Raw genomic sequence first — 24,867 nt, 5'->3', positions numbered from 1 at the left:
AGTGCACGCTGGCGCACCGGACAGCATTCCCACAGTGCACGCTGGTGCACCGGACAGCATTCCCACAGTGCACGCTGGTGCACCGGACAGCATTCCCACAGTGCACGCTGGCGCACCGGACAGCATTCGCACAGTGCGCGCTGGTGCACCGGACAGCATTCGCACAGTGCGCGCTGGTGCACCGGACAGCATTCGCACAGCTCACAACACAGGCAACACATGGGCTCCGTTGTGGGCATGACAGTAGGATCTCAGAAGCAGGCTTCATTTACAGAATATCTGTTGTCAGATAATTTATATGTAATATGAGAAATATGTGAATTGGCAGAATAATGCTGCTTTACAGAAATGGACATTTATACTATAATACCAAACCGAATGTAATACTTCATTGCTGATGTTTATCAGGTTATCAATCTGCCATATCTATTTTCCATGAAGGCTTATGCAGCACCGGTTCTTCAGGAGCATATGGGGTGGGGGGGCACCATGGATGGCATTCCACTCTACCTCAGGCATTCATTCATATTCATTCACATTTGGAGACTCGGGTTCACAGAACTGTGTGTTTTTGTACTCTAAGTGGAAGCCACTTGGGAAAAACCCATGTGAACAAGACTGCCTCTATGCACATAAGCCCAGGGTGGGAGCTGAACCCGGGGCCCTGGAATTTAGTGGCCGCAGCGCTAACCAGTGAGCCAGTTCCTGAAGAGAGTTATCACCTGTGCACTGCAGTCACTGAAACTACTTATGATACTCGAGCACTGCAAAGACAGGCAGCAGCAGCAGTGCTTCACTCATTATTCTTTTGGCCTCGCCGCTGTTAGATGGTTAGTCACTTTTAACACTGTAAACATTGTCCTCAAACTTTCTGTTCTATTTAGGAAATGTAAACGCATCGCCCAAAGCATGCCTGTGTTGTTTATGATGCCTCGGGCGAGATACAGGTGATAGAATTACGCGGGTGATGAATCAGAGTGTAAATGGTCCAAAAAGTAACCATGAAGCAGGAGTTCAGCGAGCAGGTATGTCCCCATGCTTTCACTTCCTGCAATATGGGCACGTTCCAAAGCTCGCCAGTCAGCCCAGCAGGAGCATTGCTGAGTCCAGAACCAAAGGAGTCAGCCGCGGCTGCTGAACTTCCAGGCCCAGATAGAGAGCGCACATCCGAAATAAGCCAGTGGAGATTAATAAATGAGAAAGAGATACCAGGCATGAGGGAATGGAGTGAATAATCAGCCCACGAGGAATCAGGCCATCCTGTCTGTGTGATCTGGGTGACCTGACTGCTGCCACCCTTTGGGGCTCTTAGAATGCACAGGTGGGTGCAGAGACTGTACCCAGAGCAGCAGCTTATCTGGGAAGGCAGGATGGGGACTGTACCCAGAGCAGCAACTTGTCTGGGCAAGCAGGATGGGGACTGTACCCAGAGCAGCAGCTTATCTGGGAAGGCAGGATGGGGACTGTACCCAGAGCAGCAGCTTATCTGGGAAGGCAGGATGGGGACTGTGCCCAAAGCAGCAACTTGTCTGGGCAGGCAGGACGAGGACTGTACCCAGAGCAGCAGTTTGTCTGGGCAGGCAGTACGGAGACTGTACCCAGAGCAGCAACTTGTCTGGGAAGGCAGGATGGGGACTGTACCCAGAGCAGCAGCTTATCTGGGAAGGCAGGATGGGGACTGTGCCCAGAGCAGCAACTTGTCTGGGCAGGCAGGACGGGGACTATACCCAGAGCAGCAACTTGTCTTGGCAGGCAGGACGGGGACTGTACCCAGAGCAGCAACTTGTCTTGGCAGGCAGGACGGGGACTGTACCCAGAGCAGCAACTTGTCTGGGCAAACAGGACGGGGACTGTACCCAGAGCAGCAGCTTGTCTGGGCAGGCAGGACGGGGACTGTACCCAGGGCAGCAGCTTGTCTGGGCAGGCAGGACGGGGACTTTACCTAGAGCAGCAGCTTGTCTGGGCAGGCAAGATGGAGCCTGAGGCTCAGGCAGCATGGAGACCGGGCCTGTATAGATGGCCAGAGTGACATGTCAGGTTCTTCTGCTTTGAATCAGAGGTTAAATTAATAACTGTTTTGCTGATTTGGAGAGGGAAGGAGGTGTGGGAATCACGTGGGGTCCAGTGTGACCCAACCCACTCATCCCTAGTGAAGTGGCCTCAGCACCCATCCAGGTGGGTTTCCTGTTTGTCGGGCTGCTCAGATGGTCCATTTGCTGCTGCACATTTCTGCACTTCCCCCTTTCCCTGGGTCTTTAAGTTTTGATTGAAAATCTCACAAATGGTTTTTGATTCTGTATATCAAATACAATAAATATGATCTATAATGTAAGACAGCTGCTTACAAGACTCACCATGCTGAAAAACACAACTATGTACATGCCTGACCCTGCTGAAAAACACAACTATGTACATACCTGACCATGCCGAAAAACACAACTATGTATATGCTTGACCATGCCGAAAAACACAACTATGTACATGCCTGACCCTGCCGAAGAACACAACTATGTACATGCCTGACCATGCCGAAAAACACAACTATGTACATGCCTGACCATGCTGAAAAACACAACTATGTACATGCCTGACCATGCCGAAAAACACAACTATGTACATGCCTGACCATGCCGAAGAACACAACGGCTTACAAGGGCAGTTGAGAGCAGAAAGAACACTAATGGACTTCTGGCAGTAATGAAGGAGTCATAGGAGAGCAGTGAAGGTGAAAGCTGTTGCTAATGTGTTATTAGTCTGCTAGATCTAGATCTAACCGGTATGACTCGCCTGAAATTTCACTGGGTTGAATGTGGCCATTTACTGAAATTAATTTAAACATCTGGTTTAAAGTGAAACGGCATCCTCTACGTAAGCAAAACAGCGTCTATTACCATGAGCAGAAATTATGTGATTTTATGCAGTTCGCAAAGTCAGTAAGACAATGGTGCTTTTTATTTGTTATTCTTGAGGACTGCTTAAAATATTTTTGCTTTTTTGGTTTTAGAGGAAGACTCTTCTGGCCTTAGATAAAGAGGATGAAGAGGAAAGGAACAAGACCATTGAAAGCTTGAAGACGGCTTTGCGGACGCAGCCAATGAGGTGATCAGTGTTAATGCGCGTGTGCAATAAGCAGAAGCTCGCAGGTCTGCAGTCTTGTCCGTTTGTGCACCAGACATACTTGTAGGGCTGCAACGATTCATCGAGTAACTCGAATAACTGGATTACAAAAAAATCCTCTATGCAAATTCTTTGCTTCGATGCTTCGTGTAATCCGCACGACTATGTACTGCTTAGTGATCACCGTGTTTCACTCGGAGGATTATTACTGTCGCACAGTGTGCTTACGCTGCATTACGTGTAGCAGGTTTGATTTGATGGCGCGATGGAGGAAGACAGGGAAAATAGTGAGGAAAGTCGGAGGAGAAGAAAAATGTCTGGAGTTTGGGACCATTTCAAACAAAAGAAAAGCGAAAATACTGTACAGTGTGTCCATTGTAAATCCGAATTAGCTTACCACAATAGCACAACGTCAATGATTCAACATCTCCACAGAAAGCACCCAGTCTATGCATCCAGTCCACAGAGCAGAACCAGTACATGGTAAGCGCGAGTGTCACTCGCATCTGCGGCTAAAATAAACCTGCGATAGAAACGTATTTATGGGAATATGTGTGAATAAAAAAAGTATAACAAGATTCAGCCCAAGCAGCCCCTATTTTTCCTCAAAAAACACTGATAACACAACAGCAGTGAAAATGATGCTGTCGTAGTTTAACATGGAGCTGGAGCCCGTCTATACACTAAGAGCAAAGAGACGGTTCCGTTACAGAGATGGTGAACTCAGGTGCAGTGAAGGAAAACAGCAGCAGTGCTTGTAATCGCACCTAAACCTTTACTGGTAAAGAGCTGGCGAGAGTCCGTAATCAAACCAGCTGTTCAACAAGCTGAAAGGTAAAGAAAAGCGACGATTACTGCTGCTCCCATCCACCGCCGTTTGTCTTCCACAGCAGCAAGGTTACAGTAAAGCTATAGAACGTAAAATAAAATTTAATCTATTTCAAGGCTTTAGTAATATTATTTTGCAGATTTAGATTAATATGAATAATATTATATAATAATAATATAAATAATATAATATAAACATAATAATATAAAAATTACCCCCCCCTCCAACAGCCTTGGGCCGGTAAAACTCTGAGACACTGAATTATTATTTCCTCTCTTTTTCAGTAATTTTATTTGATATTTTATTTATTAAATGCAAAGATAAAGTGTTTTCTTAAAAAAAAACCAAAAACAAATATGTACATCAATGCACTAAAAGGGTTTAGTTATTTTGTCAGTTGTTGTATGGAGTTCAATCATTAAAAATGTTCCTAAAGAGGAAACCCATGAGTTGTTCATTTTAAGAGACCCGTCTATTTTTGCTTTTTTGAATAGTCACTATTGCTCTTTAATAAGACAAAAGTATTTTGACCCGATTACTCGATTAATCGATGGAATAATCGACAGCATACTCGATTACTAAAATAATTGATAGCTGCAGCTCTACGTACTTGTAATGTTCTCCAGCTTATTCTGGCATCAAGAAAGATTTCACAGAACATGCAGGTTTGTTTTGGAATTTTGATTTGTTAATGTTGTTGCCCTCACAACTTATGAGTATTCCTATACATCACAATAGATTAACATGTCATGTTGGTCTCTCGCTGGGCATTAACCTGCCCCAGACCAAGCCTCACATCCATACTGTGGCTAACTGTTATGTTAGCTTCTAAGTTCTGTGCTGCTCAGGTTCTCAAGCTACCCTCCTTTCTGTTCCCCACCAAGGTTCGTGACCAGGTTCATCGACCTGGATGGCCTGTCGTGTATCCTGAACTTCCTGAAGAGCATGGACTACGAGACGACAGAGTCGCAGATCCATACCTCACTGATCGGATGCATCAAGGCCCTGATGAACAACTCGCAGGGCCGGGCACACGTGCTGGCACACTCTGAGAGCATCAACATCATCGCCCAAAGCCTGAGCACAGAGAACATCAAGACCAAGGTAGCCGTGCTGGAGATCATGGGCGCTGTCTGCCTGGTCCCTGGAGGCCACAGGAAGGTCCTGCAGGCCATGCTGCACTACCAGAAGTTTGCCTGTGAGAGGACTCGTTTCCAGGTTTGTTTCCCTGCCACGAAGTTAACAGATGCAGCTATAAGCTAAATAATATTATAAATCATCAGAAGACACCTGTTCTTAGGTGCTGCTGATATTGTGCTGAAAGCTCAAAGGTGTAGCAATCAGTGGTGCCAGTCGTTATGGTACTCAGCCCCATAATAAGTGACATCGCGATGGTGTTCTTTACAGACCTTGATAAATGACCTGGACAGGAGCACAGGGCGGTACCGAGATGAGGTGAACCTGAAGACGGCCATCATGTCCTTCATCAACGCGGTGCTCAGCCAAGGGGCTGGGGAGGTGAGGGCTGCAGCCTCGCACTTGTGATCCCTTTTTGGTCCCTATGACACTGACACTTTGACCTCTGACCTCAGGCAAACTTGGAGTTCCGTGTCCACCTACGGTACGAGTTCCTCATGCTGGGCATCCAACCGGTCATAGATAAATTACGCTCCCATGAAAATTCCACGTTAGACAGGTAAGTCCCTTCATCACCCTTTGCATCCAGACCTCGGGAGGGTGCACATCCTTGGGGTTGTTGAATCGATCAGATCTAATTTTTTCCCAGGCATTTGGACTTCTTTGAAATGTTGCGAAACGATGATGAGCTGACCTTGTCCAAGCGTTTTGAATCTGTAAGTTCCTCCTGATTGCAGAACAGGCTGTTCTCAGTCCCCTTGATGGCAGTCCATAACCTGGCTGCTTATGTCGGATGGTTTCAGGTTCATATAGACACTAAGAGTGCCACCCAAGTGTTCGACCTCATCCGTAAGAAGCTGAGCCACACGGACGCGTACCCACACCTCCTCTCTGTGCTCCACCACTGTCTCCTCATGCCTCGTAAGTCAGTGCCGTTACATCTTTGCTTTATTGCCATTGGCTCTAGCAGGAATAGTGTCTAAGTCTGACCTTGCTTTTGCGAATCACGGTCCTCAAAATCCTCATTAATCCTCTTTGTTTCCCTGTGAGGGGGTCACTCATTAAAGGAGTGACATGTCTGTCAGCTGGGTTGAGGCCTAGCAGCTTTGTGATAAGCAAGCTCATGCAAAACCTGCTCTCTCCTCAGATAAGAGGTGCGGGAACACCGTACATTACTGGCTGCTCCTGGATCGCATCGTACAGCAGATGGTGCTGCAGAGTGACAAAGGTCACGACCCTGACGCCACACCACTGGAGAACTTCAACGTCAAAAATGTGGTTCGCATGTAAGCAGTGAAATTCTACTCTTTGCCCTTCCTGTGTCTGTATTTCCCCAGATTCTGTCCTGATTGCCTGCCCATTTGTGGACTTCTCCCATGAGAAAGAAACTTCTTATTTTAGATGTGTTACTAAACTGGGAGGGATACTTAAATGCTATTTGTTTTCTTTCTTGTCTGCTCCTTTCCCTCTGCTTGCCGCGTGATTTACCTTGAGTTTCTCTGGGCCTTTTTAGCTTATCAATGGCCTCTACCTCTGTTATGCTGGTTATAGGCTGCCCAGTTCCAGCTTCGCTCATTGAAGGATCCATGAAATGTAGCATATTGCAAAGACTTTAATCTGTGCTTCAGGGCATTTGGAAAACAAGTGATCAGTAACGGGAATGACTTGGGGGTCAGTGTAGGACGGGACCAAATGCCATATTTTAATTAAGAGAAATACTTATTTTACAGGCTGGTCAACGAAAATGAAGTGAAGCAGTGGAAAGAACAAGCTGAGAAAATGCGGAAGGGTAAGGGCAGCAATGCCTGTGTGCTTGTCTGTGTCTGTCTTTCCGTCTGCCTGCCTATCTGTCTGTATGTGTCTGTCAGTCTGTCTGTCTGCCTGCCTGCCTGTCTGTCTGTATGTGTCTGTCAGTCTGTCTGTCTGTCTGCCTGCCTGCCTGTATGCCTGCTTGTCCATGGGGTATACCATGGATTTTAGACACATCAGTTGAAATTTTGAAACACAGAATCATAGTACTGCTTAAGGAATTTACACATTGCGACATTTCGCCTTGTTTTGTCTTTAGACTGTCAAGCTAGCAGCATGGTTCTGAATCTTCTTGCTATGCATCCTGGTTATATTTCTCCCTTTGCACTGAGTTTCTCTGCAGCTAATAGCCCGAGCAGCTTTGCTCATGCAGCAGCCAAGGTGACTGGCTACAGGGCTTTGCATCGCAGTGACCCTGCTGAAATGCTGGTGGGTGTCTCCTGTGACCTCTGACCTCACAGAGCACCAGGAGCTGCAGCTAAAGCTGGAGAAAAAGGAACGCGAGTGTGATGCCAAGACCCAGGAGAAGGAGGACATGATGCAGACGCTCAACAAGATGAAGGAGAAGCTGGAGAAGGAGACTACCGAGCACCGAGCCGTCAAGCACCAGGTGTCGGAGCTCTCCTGCCAGCTGCAGGAGCTCAGCTTGGTACGTCTCCCACACATCCACAAAGGGAGGGGGGTGATTTCTCCTTCCTGTGGGTGCTAGTGACCTGTCTGTTGTCTCGATAGTCTGATTAAACAGTATCTTAAATGACATTTGTAGAGTTCAGAGGTCACTCCCTGCAGCAGTGCGTGAGGGTGTGAGTCACTGTGGGTCCCACAGGGGGCGCTGTCTCACCTATCTGTATCTTACTGGCAGAGACAGCAAGCTGCTATCCCCGGAGGCCCCCCCGTCATTCGAGGTCCACCTGGGGCCCCTTTGCCGCTACCCCCCACCTCCACCAGGGTGTATGCCCCCTCCACCTCCGCCTCAACCCTGCGGTGGCCCACCTCCACCACCACCACCACCACCTCCTCTAGGTGGTCCCCCACCTCCTCCTGGATGCCCTCCCCTCTTTGGGGCCCCTCCTCCACTGGGAGCTCCTATGAGGCCTGCCCTTAAGAAGAAGAACATTCCGCAGCCGTCTAACCCGCTCAAGTCCTTCAACTGGGCCAAACTCTCTGAGGTACGTGGGGCTCGACCCTAGGCCAGACACAGACAGAATGAATGCAGCCATTATCAGAGGAAACGAAGCTCTCACCTACAAGTCTCACCTTTGGAAATCTAACCCCCCCCAGGATAAACTCGAGGGAACAGTCTGGGCTGAGGTTGATGATGTCAAGGTTTTTAAGGTCCTAGACCTGGATGACATTGAGAAGACCTTCTCAGCCTACCAGAGGCAGCAGGTGATGTGCATTGGTCATCCCTTTATACTGATGTGTGGCATCTTCTCTGTAGTTCCCTGTCATATGTGTCATTTGATGCTACCATTGACTGTTGTGCATGAGCCGTGAGGCTGTCACCATGGAAACATGCATGTGAATATCATGGTATTGATAAACCCACAGAAGCACAACTAATAACTGCAGAATCCTATTCTCAGAAAAGGTCAGTTTGCTTAACAGTCACCAGCACGGCTTGAATAACCACTGAAATGTTTCTCAAATGTGTGTCAGTGACGTATCAGTCTATTAACACCAGGAATCTGTCGGCAATGTGTTTAAATTATAGCAGGATGAAATTTGGTGCAAAATTGTTCTCCATCAAAAATGTCCTGCCTTTTCCATAGACTTGCCCTTGTGTGTTGATTTTGTGTATTTCAGGAATATGTGAATCTGATTTGTTACAAAGTTTAAAGACATCATGCTTATGTACATTATAGAGTTTGCATTTGTTTCTGTGTGTTTCTAATTGATTTCTTTTTATATATAAGTGAGGCTCTAAGAATGTTCAGTTGACTTCATTGTGCTACTAATATGAGCGATTGCTCAGAAAACCTGAGACAGCAATTCCAGGCTGCTTCCGTATTCTCCCACAATGCATTGCTGACTCATGGCTTACTGCTCTGATGTGGCGGATTTCACCCGTTCTAATTTATGTAGCCTCTTCCCTGCTTTCTGTCTGCCTTTCAGGACTTCTTTGTGGTCAGTAACAGCAGGCAGGTGAGTCCCTCGATCTCAGCAATCAGAGCATTGCCCATCAGCATTGCCCATCAGCACTGCCCATCAGCATTGCCCATTAGAATTGTCCTTTGATTTCAAACATCACTGTTGCTTTAAAGCAGTGTTTCTCATGCCGGTCATCAGAGACCACATTTTGGTTCCATCCTGGCTCCCTGTACACCTCAACATACCTCCACCAGGTTTTCGGTGTTCTTCACTGGGAGCTGGGAGGGAGTTACCCCCAGGACTGGGGTGAGAAACACTGGTTTAAGGGCTCTATAGCTGTTCTAGTCCAGTATGCACTTTACATATTTTATGACAGAAAACCAGTGTGACTGCCTGCCTTTGTACCGAGTCGCTGACAGGCTGATTTGGCCCATCATGGTACGTTATACTCTGCTGACTCGCTTCTCTGTAATAACACAGATTGGCGTCGCATCTCTCAGTGTGACTGTCAGCTTCTCATAACCTGTCTGGAATGACGACGCCCAGACATTTCCGATTTGGGAGCAAACAACAGGAAGTGCTGTTTAGTTATGCTGCGTGTTTTAAGCCTGATACCTTCACCGTTCCGCATGTCGTCTTTAGCCTTTTTATTGTAAAAAGTCTCTCTTTATGTTTTACATAATTCACTTACTTAGGTCTGCAAAATGCTACATAAAAGTGTCATTTTTTACACACCTTAAACACGCCAACATTCCACTGCGGATCGGCTTTGATCTTTTTTGATCCAGTGTAATATCCTAATGCAATTGGGAATGTTGCTAAGACGGAACGTATGTTTCACCCTTCTTCAGAAAGAGAACGAGGAAGATCCTGTAAGCTCTAAAAAGGTTAAGGAGCTGTCTGTCATCGACGGCCGCCGAGCCCAGAACTGCAACATCCTCCTGTCGCGGTGAGGCTCCCATGTTCGTCTCGCCGCTCGTGGTTCCCCCCGCGTTCCCCCCGCGTTCCCCCCGCGTTCCCCCGCGTTCCCCCCGCGTTCCCCCGCGTTTCCCCCGCGTTCCCCCCGCGTTCCCCCCGCGTTCCCCCGCGTTCCCCCCGCGTTCCCCCGCGTTTCCCCCGCGTTCCCCCCGCGTTCCCCCGCGTCCCCCCCCACGTTCCCCCCGCGTTCCCCCCTCGTTCCCCCTGCGTTCCCCCCGCGTTCCCCGCATTTCCCCGCGTTCCCCCCGCGTTCCCCCGCGTTCCCCCCTCGTTCCCCCCGCGTTCCCCGCATTTCCCCGCGTTCCCCCCGCGTTCCCCCGCGTTCCCCCCTCGTTCCCCCCGCGTTCCCCCCTCGTTCCCCCCGCGTTCCCCCGCATTCCCCCGCGTTCCCCCGCGTTCCCCCGCGTTCCCCCCGCGTTCCCCCTTCCCCGTGCTCTTTCATTTACTGTCTTCTTGGGATCTTATTCCAGTAGACAGATGTCTGTCTTTTCCATTAGTGACATTTTACCTTGATTTTTTTTTGATTTAGCTTGATTTTTTTAATGAAATCATTTTTATTCTGACTTCATTCACTTTGGTTACAATGGGGAACAAAAGATTCGCTTTTGGTGATGGTTACTTTTCAGCCCGTGTTACATTGTGATTGTTATATTGTGAGTGTGTACTTGAAAACATTGGGGAGATGTATTTTGTGGTGAATCAACCATTGATCAGCAGTTCTTAGTCAAGTACTAGATACGTTTTCCATATTGTAAAAGTATGGGTTTGCAGAATGTTGTTAAAATGTTCTTCAGAAGAAAGCAGAGTAATCCCTCCTGTTCTCTGTCGGGATTTTGCACCTGAAAAAAAGAGAGACAGGAGATCTTTTTGGTTAGTCAGTAATTAGTCAGTCACCTTGCAAGGAAGGACCCACATTATCACAGGGCGGATTCTTGCCTTTGAGATGACTTTTTGAAGCCGTGTAATGTTTCAGAACTATATGACTAATGGGACCCTGGGTACGCAGTCATCCTCAGAAGATTCTCTGGGATGTGCTTGCTGAGAAATGAAGCTCGGCTTGGCATCACACAGCCATGCATAGTTTTGCAGAGAAGGACTTATTCTTTCTAGCTGCTTCTTATTCAGGCGGCACCGAGACGACCCGAATGTAGGCTGTGTGCGTAAAGTGATATTTGTCATTGAAAAGCAAAGCTTGTAAGTTGAGCGTCACACCCCATCTGAGGGATGTGCTCTAGCAGAGATGGGGGGCCGTGATGCCGCTGCTGACCGCCTGGAAGCAGGGTGCCAAAATCCAGGCATTCGGGGCACTGTCCCACTCATTTTGGTGAGGGGGGGTATTCCCCTCCCAAATATGTGGCATCTTCTGCGTTGGTCTGGGTCACCTGGCGTTTCTGTCCCCACTGCGGCAGACTTGCAGAGGGTGGGCGGCTGGGAGTGGAGGCCACCTGCTCCCTTCGTTTCTTCCTGGGGGGGCTGACCCAAAAATGCAGAAATATGCCACTTCATTCCTCAAACGCCACGGGGAAAATCCCATTTACTCTTATTGCATCTCTTCAGGAGAAACTCCTTTCGTCCTGCAACTTTCTTTATATGTAATGCAAGTTATGCAAGTTTAATAGAATGTTTATATTCATTGTACATTTTATCAATGACTTTATAACATTGCTTATTATTGAAACATTTGCATGTGTTAAAATTAAAGCTGGCTTACAATTTTACAGCCATTGTGTATCAAACCATTCACCCTGTCAACAAAGTACCTGCTGTGGCAGTGCGAAGCCATGCAGAAGGTGTGCGTGGTGTGGGAATCAGAGGTACATTACACTGTGTGATACACAAATCACAGGACGATACTCCTGCGTTTCCCTTCCAGGCTGAAGCTGTCCAACGACGAGATAAAGAGGGCCATCCTGACTATGGATGAGCAGGAAGACCTGCCCAAAGACATGCTAGAACAGGTGGGTTGCTTTGAGCTTATTTTACTTGCTGGCTGCAATGTCCAGGGTTGTCCAGACTGGAACAGTTCCAGCTTTCTCCTGCCTGTGTGGGAGAAGCTCTGTCCCTGTCTCTGTTCCCTGTCTCTGTTCCCTGTCTCTGTTCCCTGTCTCTGTTCCCTGTCTCCGTTCCCTGTTTGTGACCCTGGAGGGGGTGGCAGAGGGTTTGCAGAGCCCCCAAGTAGCAAACTGAGGGCATCCTTCTGCCGACCATGAGGATGAGCCTTGGAGATCAAGCAGGTGGCATCTGAGGAATCTCTGCCACTAACTTCCTGTCCTGCAGTCAGTCATTGTTGGGCAGCGTCTGTATCTGATAGCTGACACTGCACATTGTAAAGAGCATGAACTGTGCTGTGTTCTGAGTATTAACGCCTAACCTAGGCTGGCAAATGCTTTCAACTTCTCAGCTCCTGAAGTTTGTCCCTGAGAAAAGTGACGTTGACCTCCTGGAGGAGCACAAACATGAGCTGGACCGCATGGCCAAAGCTGACCGCTTCTTCTATGAGATGAGCAGGTGGGTCCTCACGCAGTGGCAGGTGTGAGATTGCAGATCCTGGGCTCCTGTAGCCATGAAACGGAGATGTGAGTGTTTGTGGGTGAGAAATGCTGGTCTGAATGTGCGACACGTCCTTCCTGTCACGCTCGTCACCCGGCATTAGACCACAGTTTACCTAATGTTGCGCTAAGTGGTCTTCACTTAAAGTGACGAGTGAGCAGGTCAGAACACTGCATCTGTGCTCAACCTGTGTGACATTTTCAGCCTTATGTGCCCCCTTAGGAATGCAGCACCACCCCAGGAAAAGTTTGTAAAAGCAGGATGGGTGCAGATGTTACTTAAGACAAATCGTTCATAACAAATGCAGTAAGGGAAACTCTAAGCGGGGGCCACTGTAAAGGGCCCTAAAATGCTTGGAACATAATTGGATTGGTCTGCGTTGGGGGCCCAATATGATATGCTGTCATGGGGCCCAAAATCTCTGGCGCTCCTCGGACTATAACATCGGGAAAGACTCCCAAAGGCTCCGCTTTGTATCTGAGGAGTCCTTCTGGATCAGCATGCTGGGCTTGCTGTGTCAGCGACCCAGAAGTGCCTGCCTGAGACGTAATCAGGACGCCACGTGTCTGTGGCCCAGATTCGGTTGATGTGCCATGTGCCCTGGTCAGTGCAGGACACCGTGCTTCAGAACATCCGGGTCTCTGCAGAAACAGGCCGCTCCTTTCGCATTACCATGGGGGAGTGGGGAGAGGAGTGTGCTGAGGTGTTTTTGGACACCTTCCCCCTCAGGCCTTCGGCCGGCTGAGTAGGTGCTGCTCTGTGAGGGTGCCAGGACTCCTGGGAGTCCCGTCAGAGGTTCTGCCACGACGCGGACAGGCATTGTGCTCTCATCTCTGGTCACATAGAGGGGAAAGGAAAAATAGAGAGAGAGACTTAGGTGTAATTGTTTCTGAAATGTCTTGCAGAGATGGCTGCAGCCTCTGGGGGAGGGAATATTAGATGGTTAAGTGCTGAACCTCGAACACAGCGAAAGAGTTTTGGCTGTTGGTGAGACTAGCGAGAATCACCGAATGTCGGGGAGAGTTGGTGAGAGTCGCTGAGAGTCGTGAGAGTCGGTGACTGCCTGTCACACAGATGTGTACAGCATGGTCTAACACAGTCGTTCCTCATCGTTTGGCAGATTTAGCATGTTGAATCAACATCTGTGGAATCAAACGTCAGGCTTTTTGTAACTCATTTTCCTTCTCTTAGGATCAACCACTACCAACAGAGGCTGCAGGCACTGTACTTCAAGAAGAAGTTTGCAGAGCGAATCGCCGAAATCAAACCCAAAGTGGAAGGTACTGGTTGTTCATGCGGAGGATCAGGGGCACTGCTGTATGGCTAAAGAAAACCGCACCAAAGCTCTTCATTTGTGAATGTCAAGTTTCATCCAGTAAAAAGTGTTCACACACATGTATCACATATTCAAAAGGTTTTTCCCTCCAACTTGACTTGCCATCAGGGAGAGGAAATAGAAACTATATGAAAAAACAAAGTTTTTCTTTGTTTCGTTCCAGTGGAAGTGATTAGGTTATACTCCTGTAAAATACATCTATGATATAATTTTGATCACTAATAATATTGGGACTCTGTTAGTTTCTTCACAGCCAACCATTCAGTAAGAAATAACAGGTTATGGTTAGAAAAAATCTTTCATTTTCAGGCATCGACTTGGGTTTTTATGACTGGTCTTGTCCCCCATAGGATGGGAAACCACAGATTATCATGCTTTAGTAGCATATTTCCTACTTTCCAACATCCTGTTCTTTCACCCTAAGGCCTCAAATTAGGGTTAGGGTTTGCTCCACTTTGTCACTGTTCAAAATTTGTGACTCTGATAGTGTGGAGATTTTTGCAGAAACGTTCCAGTATTTCTTTGAGGTCAAATATATATAAATATGGTGGAAAATGTTTCTGATTACATTCGCTGCCTGAATGCTTGCAAATCCGGAGTTCTTATCCACAAGCCGGCGTTCGCGTGGCGAATGGGTAATTGATGCTTCTGAGGTGATGCAAGTCATGATGCAATATCTCTGCCCAGCACTGACCAAGGCCTCCAAAGAGGTCCTGCACAGCCGGAACCTGAAGCAGCTTCTGGAGGTGGTCCTAGCGTTCGGGAACTACATGAACAAGGGCCAGAGGGGCAACGCCTACGGCTTCAGGATGTCTTCGCTCAACAAGATTGCCGACACCAAGTCCAGCATTGATAAGTAATGCCTCCAGTCCCGATAGCCTCACATCTCCATGACGTGTGCCTGTCCTAATGCTACCCATAACATACGTAAAGTAAAGCCTGCACTCTTGCTTAGGGCTGAGCGTCGTTCAAAATTTTTCAATGCCAGTACCTGAAAGAGACCTTGATTTCCATACCGGTTCCTGAACAGTACTTTTCCTGATGCCTGTATGTTAAACATTACGACACAAATCTTTTATTTGAATAAGTTGTTGTGTTAGTTATTGAATAGTTACTGGGGGGGGGGAGCGATCTCAGTCATAATGGGACACGGCTTTCTATTTATACTTCACTTACACAACCCGCAAAATGTTTATAATTCATGAAGAAATCTGGCCAGCAGATCGATCTTTCATTTTCCACAGAATAAAAAAAGATGTGATGTTATTCTGCTGACACGTTTCAGCGCTCGCACGGGCAGTATATGGAGACAGGAGCAAAAAGGCATTCGATCTTAATGTAGTGCAAAATAATCCCATCTGCTCTCTCTCTCTTTCTGCACTTCCGCATAGCTTCCATGTTAGCGCCGGTGCTTGTGATCAAGCAATCAGCAAGTTTATCGCTGTAAGCACCTCCTCACTAGTGCCTCCGAGGACCTGAATCAGACCGAGCTCCGGTGGTCCTGCTCAAAATGGTCGCAAAATGTGACTGAATCGACACAGTCTGGAGCCCTGTTCAGCTACGCTTTTAGTTTCTAATTTTTTACACTAAGCGACACACAAAAGCAACAACACGCATGCAAACCAGTTGATGAGTTTGTCTCTGGTTATACTTTTCTCCCTACAACGTGTTTCTGTTACGTTAAACAGCCAATCACCAGCGACTTTAGATCTTTACACAAGTATTAGTTAAGATTAGCCAGCTTTTTAATCGATAGCATTGGAGCATTTCGGTTGGTACCACAAAAGTACCAAAGTTTGGTTCCCAGCCCAACTCCTGATAGCCGACTTCCTCCATGAAATGTGCCTGACATACTAACCCTAACATACTTGCATTTCGCAGGACTGTCACTCTGCTGCACTACCTGATTACCATCCTGGAGAAGAAGTACCCCAAGGTGATGCTCTTCCAGGAGGATCTCCAGGCCGTGGGACAAGCTGCCAAAGTCAGGTATGGAGCTTGACATCTAAGCCTCCTTAGTGATTTGTAGGCAAGTACAATTCTACCTTTGGAATGATGCCTTTATTCTCCTCACACTTACCTTGGCGCTTTTATTCATTTCATAGGAACAGATTTTCATAAAATTATTACTCATTTATCCTCTGAACAACACATGTTCAGACTGTGATTGTGCAGATACTTCATCATCAGGTCATCAAGTCCAGTTTCTTTCGGTGTTAAAATAGATGAAGTGGAAAATTCTAATATACGTGAGTTTTGGACTTGCTGCCTTAATGCAGGCGGGTTGGCTCATTGTCGCTGGAAGTCGGACCAGACTGCTTTAGTTACGAAGGCTGCTAGTGCTACTAGATTAAATATGTTACAGCTGCCAGATATGGCCAGATGTAGCATCACCTGTTTTTTTTAACTGCACAACAGAGTGTGTGAGGTCAAGCAGCAGAGTCTGATTAAATTACATGCATAGTGATTTTGCTATGCAGCAGAATATCGCATACCTGTCTTTAATGAATAGCGTTTGTTCGCCGTGTTCATTAGGTCATCACCGTGTCAGCTGATCCCGTCTCCCCTCGATGAGCCAAGGCGGTTGGGGGTGGGTGCTTACATTTCGTGAACAAAGCTCTGACTGTGCATGCTCACATTCAGTGCCGAGCTCCTGCTCCAATAGCGTGATGTCATCATGTAGGCAGCCGTGAAGAGATGAGTCTTATTCTCGCTCTCTGTGGCACTGCTGGGGTGGCCAGACTGGTTTATGGTCTTATTTGGGAGCCAGTTATGCGGAAGTTGTTCGGATAGTATTCCTTGCTGTGGGGAATCACAGAACAGGTCAGGTCAGGTCAGGTCAGGTTGAGGAGCATGTACTTGTACAGCGCGTTGCCGCACCCACCACGTTACGAAACACCTCCGGATCCCAGTTGGTGACCCTCCAGGCCAACATGTGATCCAATCTCACCCTTCAGAAATGGCCATCTATCTGCCACAACCAGGTGTCAGGAATGAGGATTCTGCGAGCCGGATCACCCTGAGGGTGATCACGATACAGGAAATGTGCTTCATTCGGGTCTCCATGAGCAACCACTCGTTCAACACAAAGTCAAACCAGCGGTACCCAAGGATTCTTCGATGAGACACAGTATCAAAGGAGTCCAGTCTTCTCGGCTCCACTGGATACCATCCTTGTCACACAGCAAAACGGGGAGCACCAAGACTCTGAAGACTTGAACCTTCGTCCCTGTAAATAGATATTAGGAGCGCCACACACCCCTTTCCATCAACCTCATGACCCCCATGCTCTCCCAGTCCATCTACTGACTGCACAGGAAGAGTCACCAGAGACTTGAATGTCTCTGTCAAGGTAAGTGATCCTCGCGACGTGGTCGAGATTCTCGCCGCAGACAGACGCACTGCTGTTCGCTGTGCCCAAGACAGTATGAAAGGTCTGGATCTTGGTTTTTATCTCGGTCAATCGCAAGCCCAGACTCTCAGACTCCTCACTCATTGACTCCGCAAAGATCACAGCGTCATTGGCAAAATCAAGATCAGTGAATCTTTCTTCACCAAAGGACGCTCCACCGTCACTGGACCCCACAGTCCTGCCCAACAACCAGTGCCTGCAAGCATTGAACAGAGTAGGAGGAAGAACAAACCCCTGACAAACCCCAGAATCAGCTAGGAATAATGCAGAGGTTCTGCCTCCACTCTGCACAGCACTCACAGTACCAGTATACAGGCCGGCCATGATGTCCAGCAACTTCAGGAGCATCTCACAAAGTCTCACGATGTCCTAGAGGGCAGTACAATCAACTGACTGAAACGTTTTAAGAAAATTGGCAAAGGCTGCAAAGAAATTCTGCCAATATTCGCACTTGTGCTCAAAGAGAACCCTCATTGGCAGGATGCGGTCAATGGTAGACTTCTTAGGCATAAAACCAGACTGCTTCAGTCACTGCTAGGCAAACAAGATCCTGTTGAAGATGACCCTAGCAAGGACATTTACTGGCACTGCGACCTGTATTATCCTCCTGTAGTTCCACAATCCAGGCGATCACTGTTCCCTTCCCAGATAAGGACAACATGTCCCATTTCGCAGTAGTTGGTATGACGTCCATCTTCCAAATGGAAGCATATATTGCTCGCAATGCCAGGAGGACAGCCTAACCACAGCCTGAAGAAGTTCACCCTGGATACCACAGATCCACACAGCCTTCCCTACCCCCAGCTGGTTCACCACCCATGCAATCTCAGTAACATTGAGTGGTTCACTGCAAACTGGGGGATCAGCCTCAAGAACTGTGGGCCCAGAGATGCCCAATATCCTACTTGGAAGATCAGGTTTAAACAGATGCTCAAAGAAACTGGGTCAGCGGGTCACAACTGCAGTGTCATCTGTAAGGACCGTTCCATCACCCGCCCTGACTGAAACTCTCCAAGGAACAGATTCAGACGTGTGTAATGCTTCAATTCCTGTGTAAGCAGGACGTGATTCTCTAGACAATAGATGGTGTGTCACCTGCTCACAGATTCATCTAACAAAGCCTCCTTATCTGCCCTCAGGACCCTCATAGCCTTCTCAGTTTCCGATACAGACTGGAGTTGCTGTGCACTGTGACTCCTATCAGTAATATCCAGGGTGCCCTGCGAGATGAAACTTCTCCATTTCAGAAGACTAGCAACACCAACACAACCTTCAGCTACCTTCAGCCTGAAGGTCTCCCACATCACATTAGAATCGGAAGTCACACCCAAGTCTGCAGGTTCTTTACACAAACGGTTTTATTAGAAACGGCCTGATCTTGGAGTCTGGCCAGAACCAGCCTCCTTCTCCTAGTAGATGGTAGCCTACTGGGTCTAAGACTTGAACCTTCGTCCCTGTAAATAGATATTAGGAGCGCCACACACCCCTTTCCATCAACCTCATGACCCCCATGCTCTCCCAGTCCATCTACTGACTGCACAGGAAGAGTCACCAGAGACTTGAATGTCTCTGTCAAGGTAAGTGATCCTCGCGACGTGGTCGAGATTCTCGCCGCAGACAGACGCACTGCTGTTCGCTGTGCCCAAGACAGTATGAAAGGTCTGGATCTTGGTTTTTATCTCGGTCAATCGCAAGCCCAGACTCTCAGACTCCTCACTCATTGACTCCGCAAAGATCACAGCGTCATTGGCAAAATCAAGATCAGTGAATCTTTCTTCACCAAAGGACGCTCCACCGTCACTGGACCCCACAGTCCTGCCCAACAACCAGTGCCTGCAAGCATTGAACAGAGTAGGAGGAAGAACAAACCCCTGACAAACCCCAGAATCAGCTAGGAATAATGCAGAGGTTCTGCCTCCACTCTGCACAGCACTCACAGTACCAGTATACAGGCCGGCCATGATGTCCAGCAACTTCAGGAGCATCTCACAAAGTCTCACGATGTCCTAGAGGGCAGTACAATCAACTGACTGAAACGTTTTAAGAAAATTGGCAAAGGCTGCAAAGAAATTCTGCCAATATTCGCACTTGTGCTCAAAGAGAACCCTCATTGGCAGGATGCGGTCAATGGTAGACTTCTTAGGCATAAAACCAGACTGCTTCAGTCACTGCTAGGCAAACAAGATCCTGTTGAAGATGACCCTAGCAAGGACATTTACTGGCACTGCGACCTGTATTATCCTCCTGTAGTTCCACAATCCAGGCGATCACTGTTCCCTTCCCAGATAAGGACAACATGTCCCGTTTCGCAGTAGTTGGTATGACGTCCATCTTCCAAATGGAAGCATATATTGCTCGCAATGCCAGGAGGACAGCCTAACCACAGCCTGAAGAAGTTCACCCTGGATACCACAGATCCACACAGCCTTCCCTACCCCCAGCTGGTTCACCACCCATGCAATCTCAGTAACATTGAGTGGTTCACTGCAAACTGGGGGATCAGCCTCAAGAACTGTGGGCCCAGAGATGCCCAATATCCTACTTGGAAGATCAGGTTTAAACAGATGCTCAAAGAAACTGGGTCAGCGGGTCACAACTGCAGTGTCATCTGTAAGGACCGTTCCATCACCCGCCCTGACTGAAACTCTCCAAGGAACAGATTCAGACGTGTGTAATGCTTCAATTCCTGTGTAAGCAGGACGTGATTCTCTAGACAATAGATGGTGTGTCACCTGCTCACAGATTCATCTAACAAAGCCTCCTTATCTGCCCTCAGGACCCTCATAGCCTTCTCAGTTTCCGATACAGACTGGAGTTGCTGTGCACTGTGACTCCTATCAGTAATATCCAGGGTGCCCTGCGAGATGAAACTTCTCCATTTCAGAAGACTAGCAACACCAACACAACCTTCAGCTACCTTCAGCCTGAAGGTCTCCCACATCACATTAGAATCGGAAGTCACACCCAAGTCTGCAGGTTCTTTACACAAACGGTTTTATTAGAAACGGCCTGATCTTGGAGTCTGGCCAGAACCAGCCTCCTTCTCCTAGTAGATGGTAGCCTACTGGGTCTAAGCTGAAGTACAGAAGACAGAACATCAATCACAGAACATCATGCAGTTTTACTTGCTCTCCTGCCTTTGCAATGGAGAGAGAGCCTCACCTGAAACCCAGACAGGTGCCCCAGGCCAGACTGTGGTCCAGTGAAAAAAAGATTCTATTCCTACATCAGATGTCTGACTGGCCCTTTCACACCGCCGGCTGTCCGTCGCTTGGGTGCCTGCTTGGGGCTGGGGGCAGAGTTTGCTCAGAAGATGGATGGTCAGATTTCAGAGAGCCCTTCTTTTCCTGGTAATGAAGTGTCTCTGTAATCACTCAGCTGATTGAGATATGGGGTATGGGATACGCAGTTCTGTTTTGATAAGAGCATTATGCCAGGCAAACAGTGTAATGCTGTTCTCAATCTATTCCAGCATGACTGAACTGGATAAAGAAATCAACAATCTGCGTAGCGGCTTGAAAAACGTGGAGAGTGTGAGTACACTGCTGGGGGGGGCGGGGGGTGGTAACCACCGACTCAGGCAGCAAGTAAGAATGAAAAGGCTCCATCTCATCTGCTCAGACAGCAAGTGTTAGCAAACGAAAAGCAGTAGAGATCTGTTGAGTGGATAACATGAATCGAGCCAGACTGGCCATTTCACTGGCACAGTGACCGGAGATGAGCCAGAAGCTTAATGGTCAGGGTGAGGTGCAGTATTTCAGAGCAGTGAGAGAAGCAGGGTCAGTTCTGCTCTTGGGAGAACAGTTTCCTGCATCGGGGCGGCCAGTTTCAGTACTTGAGGTCTGCAGGGTGCACATTTTGGATTAGCTTGGTTGATTTTCATGCTGCAATTAATGTGACACAGTAGCACTGGCTGCCTGTCGGAATGTACCTAGAAAAGCCCTGTAAGGATTGCAGTTGCCCTCGGCTAGATGCACAGCAGTTTGCTTGTAGGCAGAAGAAAATGGGCTGAAAATGGAGGTGTAGCTGTCTCCTTGTACAACTGAGTTTCATGGAACGTTTGTTTAATTTCCTCTCTGGTAGGAGCTGGAGTTCCAGAAGAAACTAACGCCAGCGCCAGGAGACAAGTTTGTGTCGGTGGTGAGCCAGTTTGTGACGGTGGCCAGCTTCAGCTTCTCTGATGTGGAGGACTCCCTTCAGGAAGCCAAAGATCTAGTGAGTATGAAGTGGAAACGCCTTCGGGCCCCAGTGGTCCCTCTCAGCACTTCAGCAATGGGTGACACACATCAGGCTCTGTTCCTTGCTTACAAATTGAAAGCTGTCCAGCAAACCAGTGCAGCTGACGGTGTCCTGTTACCTTAAGCCTGTTACCCAAAGCCGGTTTTAATTACTGGTTATACCTCCAGTGCTGTGTCACCCTGAAATGGTATGACAGCAGTGTCAGTAGAACTTGTGATACCAGAAAGTTCGTTTCGGGCCACCATCTCATGAGAGGAGTGACAGCTGTTATCTGAGCTCTTCCCACTTAAGACTCTTTTGTCCTTATTTATTTATAACATTTTAACTGAGCTGAGAAGACAGAGGCCTATAACCCCACAAACTGAGCCTAGCCTTTGGGCCTGGGTGCATGCTGAGGGAGGGGGCTGTTCGCTCCAGCATGGGGCGTCACAGCAGAGAGCCGCGGCCCGCGCTGCTGCTTAAATGCCTTCTGTTGCATGCGGGGGCAGTTCCAAAGGGCTCTGAGGCACTTCGGTGAGGACGGCGGAAAGGTGCAGCCCGATGAGTTCTTCGGCATCTTTGACCAGTTCCTGCAGTCCTTCGTCGAGGCCAAACAGGAGAATGAGAACATGCGACGTCGCAAGCAGGAGGAGGAGAGGCGAGCGCGCATGGAGGCCCAGGCAAGCTAGCGGGGGGGGGGCTGGGAGCGCTCAGTTCATGGGCACATGCATGTGATCTGGCTCAAAGGTTTCCAGTTTCACTATAAAAATGTCCACATTCCTTCCAGTTCTACATCCAGATGCACAGACTGTCTAAAGAGCCAGAATAATGCATTTCCGCATTTCCTAAGGAGATCCGGAGACAGTTACAGAAGCGAAGATGTTTTTCCACTGAGACACAGGGCACTGGGACCCGAGCAGATCCTTAAGTTCAGTAGCCATGTAGCACCTTTAGGTTTCTTGACAAAGTTGTGCAGTGCAGGAGAACAATGAACAGTTGTCTCCTAGAAAGACACGAGACTTTTATTTTCCAACATCTGAACTGAACTGAACTGTATGCCAGCCGAGGACCTGCAGTTTATTAGCCTGGTGTATATGAAATCAGCCGAGTCAGTCAGTTAAGGGTTACAGCTGAAGGTCTTCACTTATCACCCAAAAAAGGGACAGGAATGTGGTGGCACAATGCCGCAAGTTTTAGGAACACTAACAGGATGCGGATGGCGCCCCCTGTGGGAGGCTGCAGTGTTAACCCACTGGGCCAGTGGAGCTTGGTGTCCACAGCATAGTTTTATTATACGAACAAGCATAAGGCCCCTCTCACCTTCATTTTCATGTATCCTGCAGACCTGCTGCATGAGCCGACCCGGTTACTCTCGGGTGTGGGACAGCTCTGGATTAAACCGGATTCATTTTGTCCTATTTCCACCAGTTAAAGGAGCAGCGTGAGAAGGAGCGCAAAGCCCGCAAGGCAAAGGAGAACGGCGAGGAGGACGGCGAATTCGATGACCTGGTGTCGGCACTGCGCTCAGGCGAAGTCTTTGACAAGGATCTGTCCAAGATGAAACGTAACCGCAAGCGTGTCACCAGCCCGGCAGCTGAGACGTGCAGCAGGGAGCGGCCAGTCACCAAACTCAACTTCTGACATGGCTGGTGTTAGACCGCCGGAGACATAGCTGAGGAGCTCATGTTTACTCAGCCTGCTTTCCTCTACTGGACTGCCACCTGGTGGTAGACTCTGGAAGTTACTCCTCATTGTCTCGCAATCTTCTTCCCTTGAACTCCGCAAAAGTAAAACTGAACAATGATACCGTCGTCTTGTGCGAAAGCACAATTTTAACATTATTTATGTCTAATAACTTTGTCCCAAAACCAAAAAAAAGGCACTCCCTGAGAAAATGTGCAGAGAAAAGAACGGAAATTGGAACCAGCTTCTAGTGTCCTGTGCAGACGGACATTTACTCTTCACCAGGTGAGACGGGGAACATTGTAGTGCACCAGTCATGGCTGAGGACAAGTCTCTGTTGAGGGCCGGCTGTTCATACTGAGGGTCATGTGATGCTGAAAGAGGCCGTGCTCAGCCAATCGGAATGAAGCAAGGGCCAGCTGTTCTTACTGAGGGTCACGTGATGTTGAAAGAGGCCGTGCTCAGCCAATCGGAATGCAGCAAGGGCCAGCTGTTCATGCTGAGGGCGTCACGTGATGCTGAAAGAGGCCGTGCTCAGCCAATCAGAATGCAGCAAGTGTCTTCCTTGCTTTATCTGCTGCTCTCTGGTTGACTGCAAGCCCATTCCCTTTAATATGTTAACATTTAATATGTTAATTCCTAACTTGGTTACCATGTTGCTTCAGAAAAACAATCCATGCAATTATCCAGTAATTTTGTGGGGGGAAAAAATGTTTTAAAGTATGTTTAAGAACATATATAAACAAAAATATTTTCACCTTATAGAATAAGTTCCTTTCTCAGGACATTTTTAAAAAAGGTGTTCAGCTGAGCCTCATTTGTTTTGTCGACTTTCGTCTTGGACTGATGCAGAATCTCTGAAATTAACCCCCCGTTTACCGCCGGTAACATGTGCTGCTCTTATGGGTTTTGTAAAAGTCACGTCTGTGTCTCATTGAAACACTGTGCAACTTCACCTGACGTCGGTGCATCCAGCTGAATGTGTTTAGCTGCAGTTCACACATGAGCCACCATCGTGTGAAATGTAAGGTCATCTCCAAAGCAAGCAAGCTCTGCAATGTCCTTCCCATCAGCGTGGCTGTGGGACAGTGTTTCTCCTGAATAAAGTTTGTTTTTTTGACAGGTGGATTTCTTTTTTTTTTTTACTTCCAAACCACTAGCAATATTACTGCATACCGATCAAACCAAACACAAACATCTAGAAAATCTGACACCCTACACTGTACCGAAAAAGAACCTGATATAAGTGTCACTGCTAATGGATTTCTTGTTTAAGAAGTGTCTTCTGTGGCTTTTGTCAGCCTGTTACACTGTTGCAGTGAGAATGTACTGGCAGACGAAAAACCTTGGTATGGATGTGACGCTTTCTGTGGCCGGTCAGTGAATGCAGTGTGGTTTGACGTATTTCTCTAAGATGGACAAAGAAACTGGCCGTTTAGGTGGACGTGCATGTGGATAGTAATTAACAATGATGCAGTTTGGATGCTGAAAACGCCGGTGGGCATATCAGCTGCTCTGACTGTGAGATGTTACCGATTACTGTGGCCTGTGAGGACATGGTCTCCATGACGGCATGTTCTGCAGCTAGTTACATCAGCCAAAGCACTGTGCAACAGTGCCAACTTGCATAACATTTCATTTAACACTAGTACCCAAAGTTGTGGAAGCGCTTCCAATTTTTAGAGATCGCAGCACTTTATTCCAGTT

General features: G+C 47.9%; 1 protein-coding gene across 1 annotated transcript in view; it reads left to right on the top strand.

Annotated features, from left to right (window-relative positions):
* The window catches only part of LOC125714354 (disheveled-associated activator of morphogenesis 1-like), a 49,085-nt gene extending 24,805 nt beyond the window's left edge, over positions 1–24,280 (top strand). Inside the window, 23 exon segments of the mRNA XM_048984880.1 lie at positions 3,005–3,099; positions 4,831–5,164; positions 5,354–5,464; positions 5,539–5,642; positions 5,733–5,799; positions 5,887–6,004; positions 6,231–6,369; positions 6,814–6,872; positions 7,354–7,541; positions 7,755–7,819; positions 7,821–8,061; positions 8,174–8,281; positions 9,008–9,037; positions 9,835–9,932; positions 11,835–11,919; positions 12,363–12,469; positions 13,703–13,791; positions 14,535–14,703; positions 15,729–15,836; positions 20,732–20,792; positions 21,343–21,474; positions 21,987–22,157; positions 22,906–24,280. Of these exon segments, the coding sequence (XP_048840837.1) occupies positions 3,005–3,099; positions 4,831–5,164; positions 5,354–5,464; positions 5,539–5,642; positions 5,733–5,799; positions 5,887–6,004; positions 6,231–6,369; positions 6,814–6,872; positions 7,354–7,541; positions 7,755–7,819; positions 7,821–8,061; positions 8,174–8,281; positions 9,008–9,037; positions 9,835–9,932; positions 11,835–11,919; positions 12,363–12,469; positions 13,703–13,791; positions 14,535–14,703; positions 15,729–15,836; positions 20,732–20,792; positions 21,343–21,474; positions 21,987–22,157; positions 22,906–23,118 (2,892 nt within the window). The 3' untranslated portion in view covers positions 23,119–24,280.
* Positions 24,281–24,867: the final 587 nt, after the last annotated feature.

This window comes from Brienomyrus brachyistius, chromosome 19, assembly GCF_023856365.1.
Source record: "Brienomyrus brachyistius isolate T26 chromosome 19, BBRACH_0.4, whole genome shotgun sequence".
Lineage (NCBI taxonomy): Eukaryota > Metazoa > Chordata > Actinopteri > Osteoglossiformes > Mormyridae > Brienomyrus > Brienomyrus brachyistius.
The sequence above is the reverse complement of the archived record's forward strand: the minus strand, read 5'-3'. Positions and strand labels throughout refer to the sequence as shown.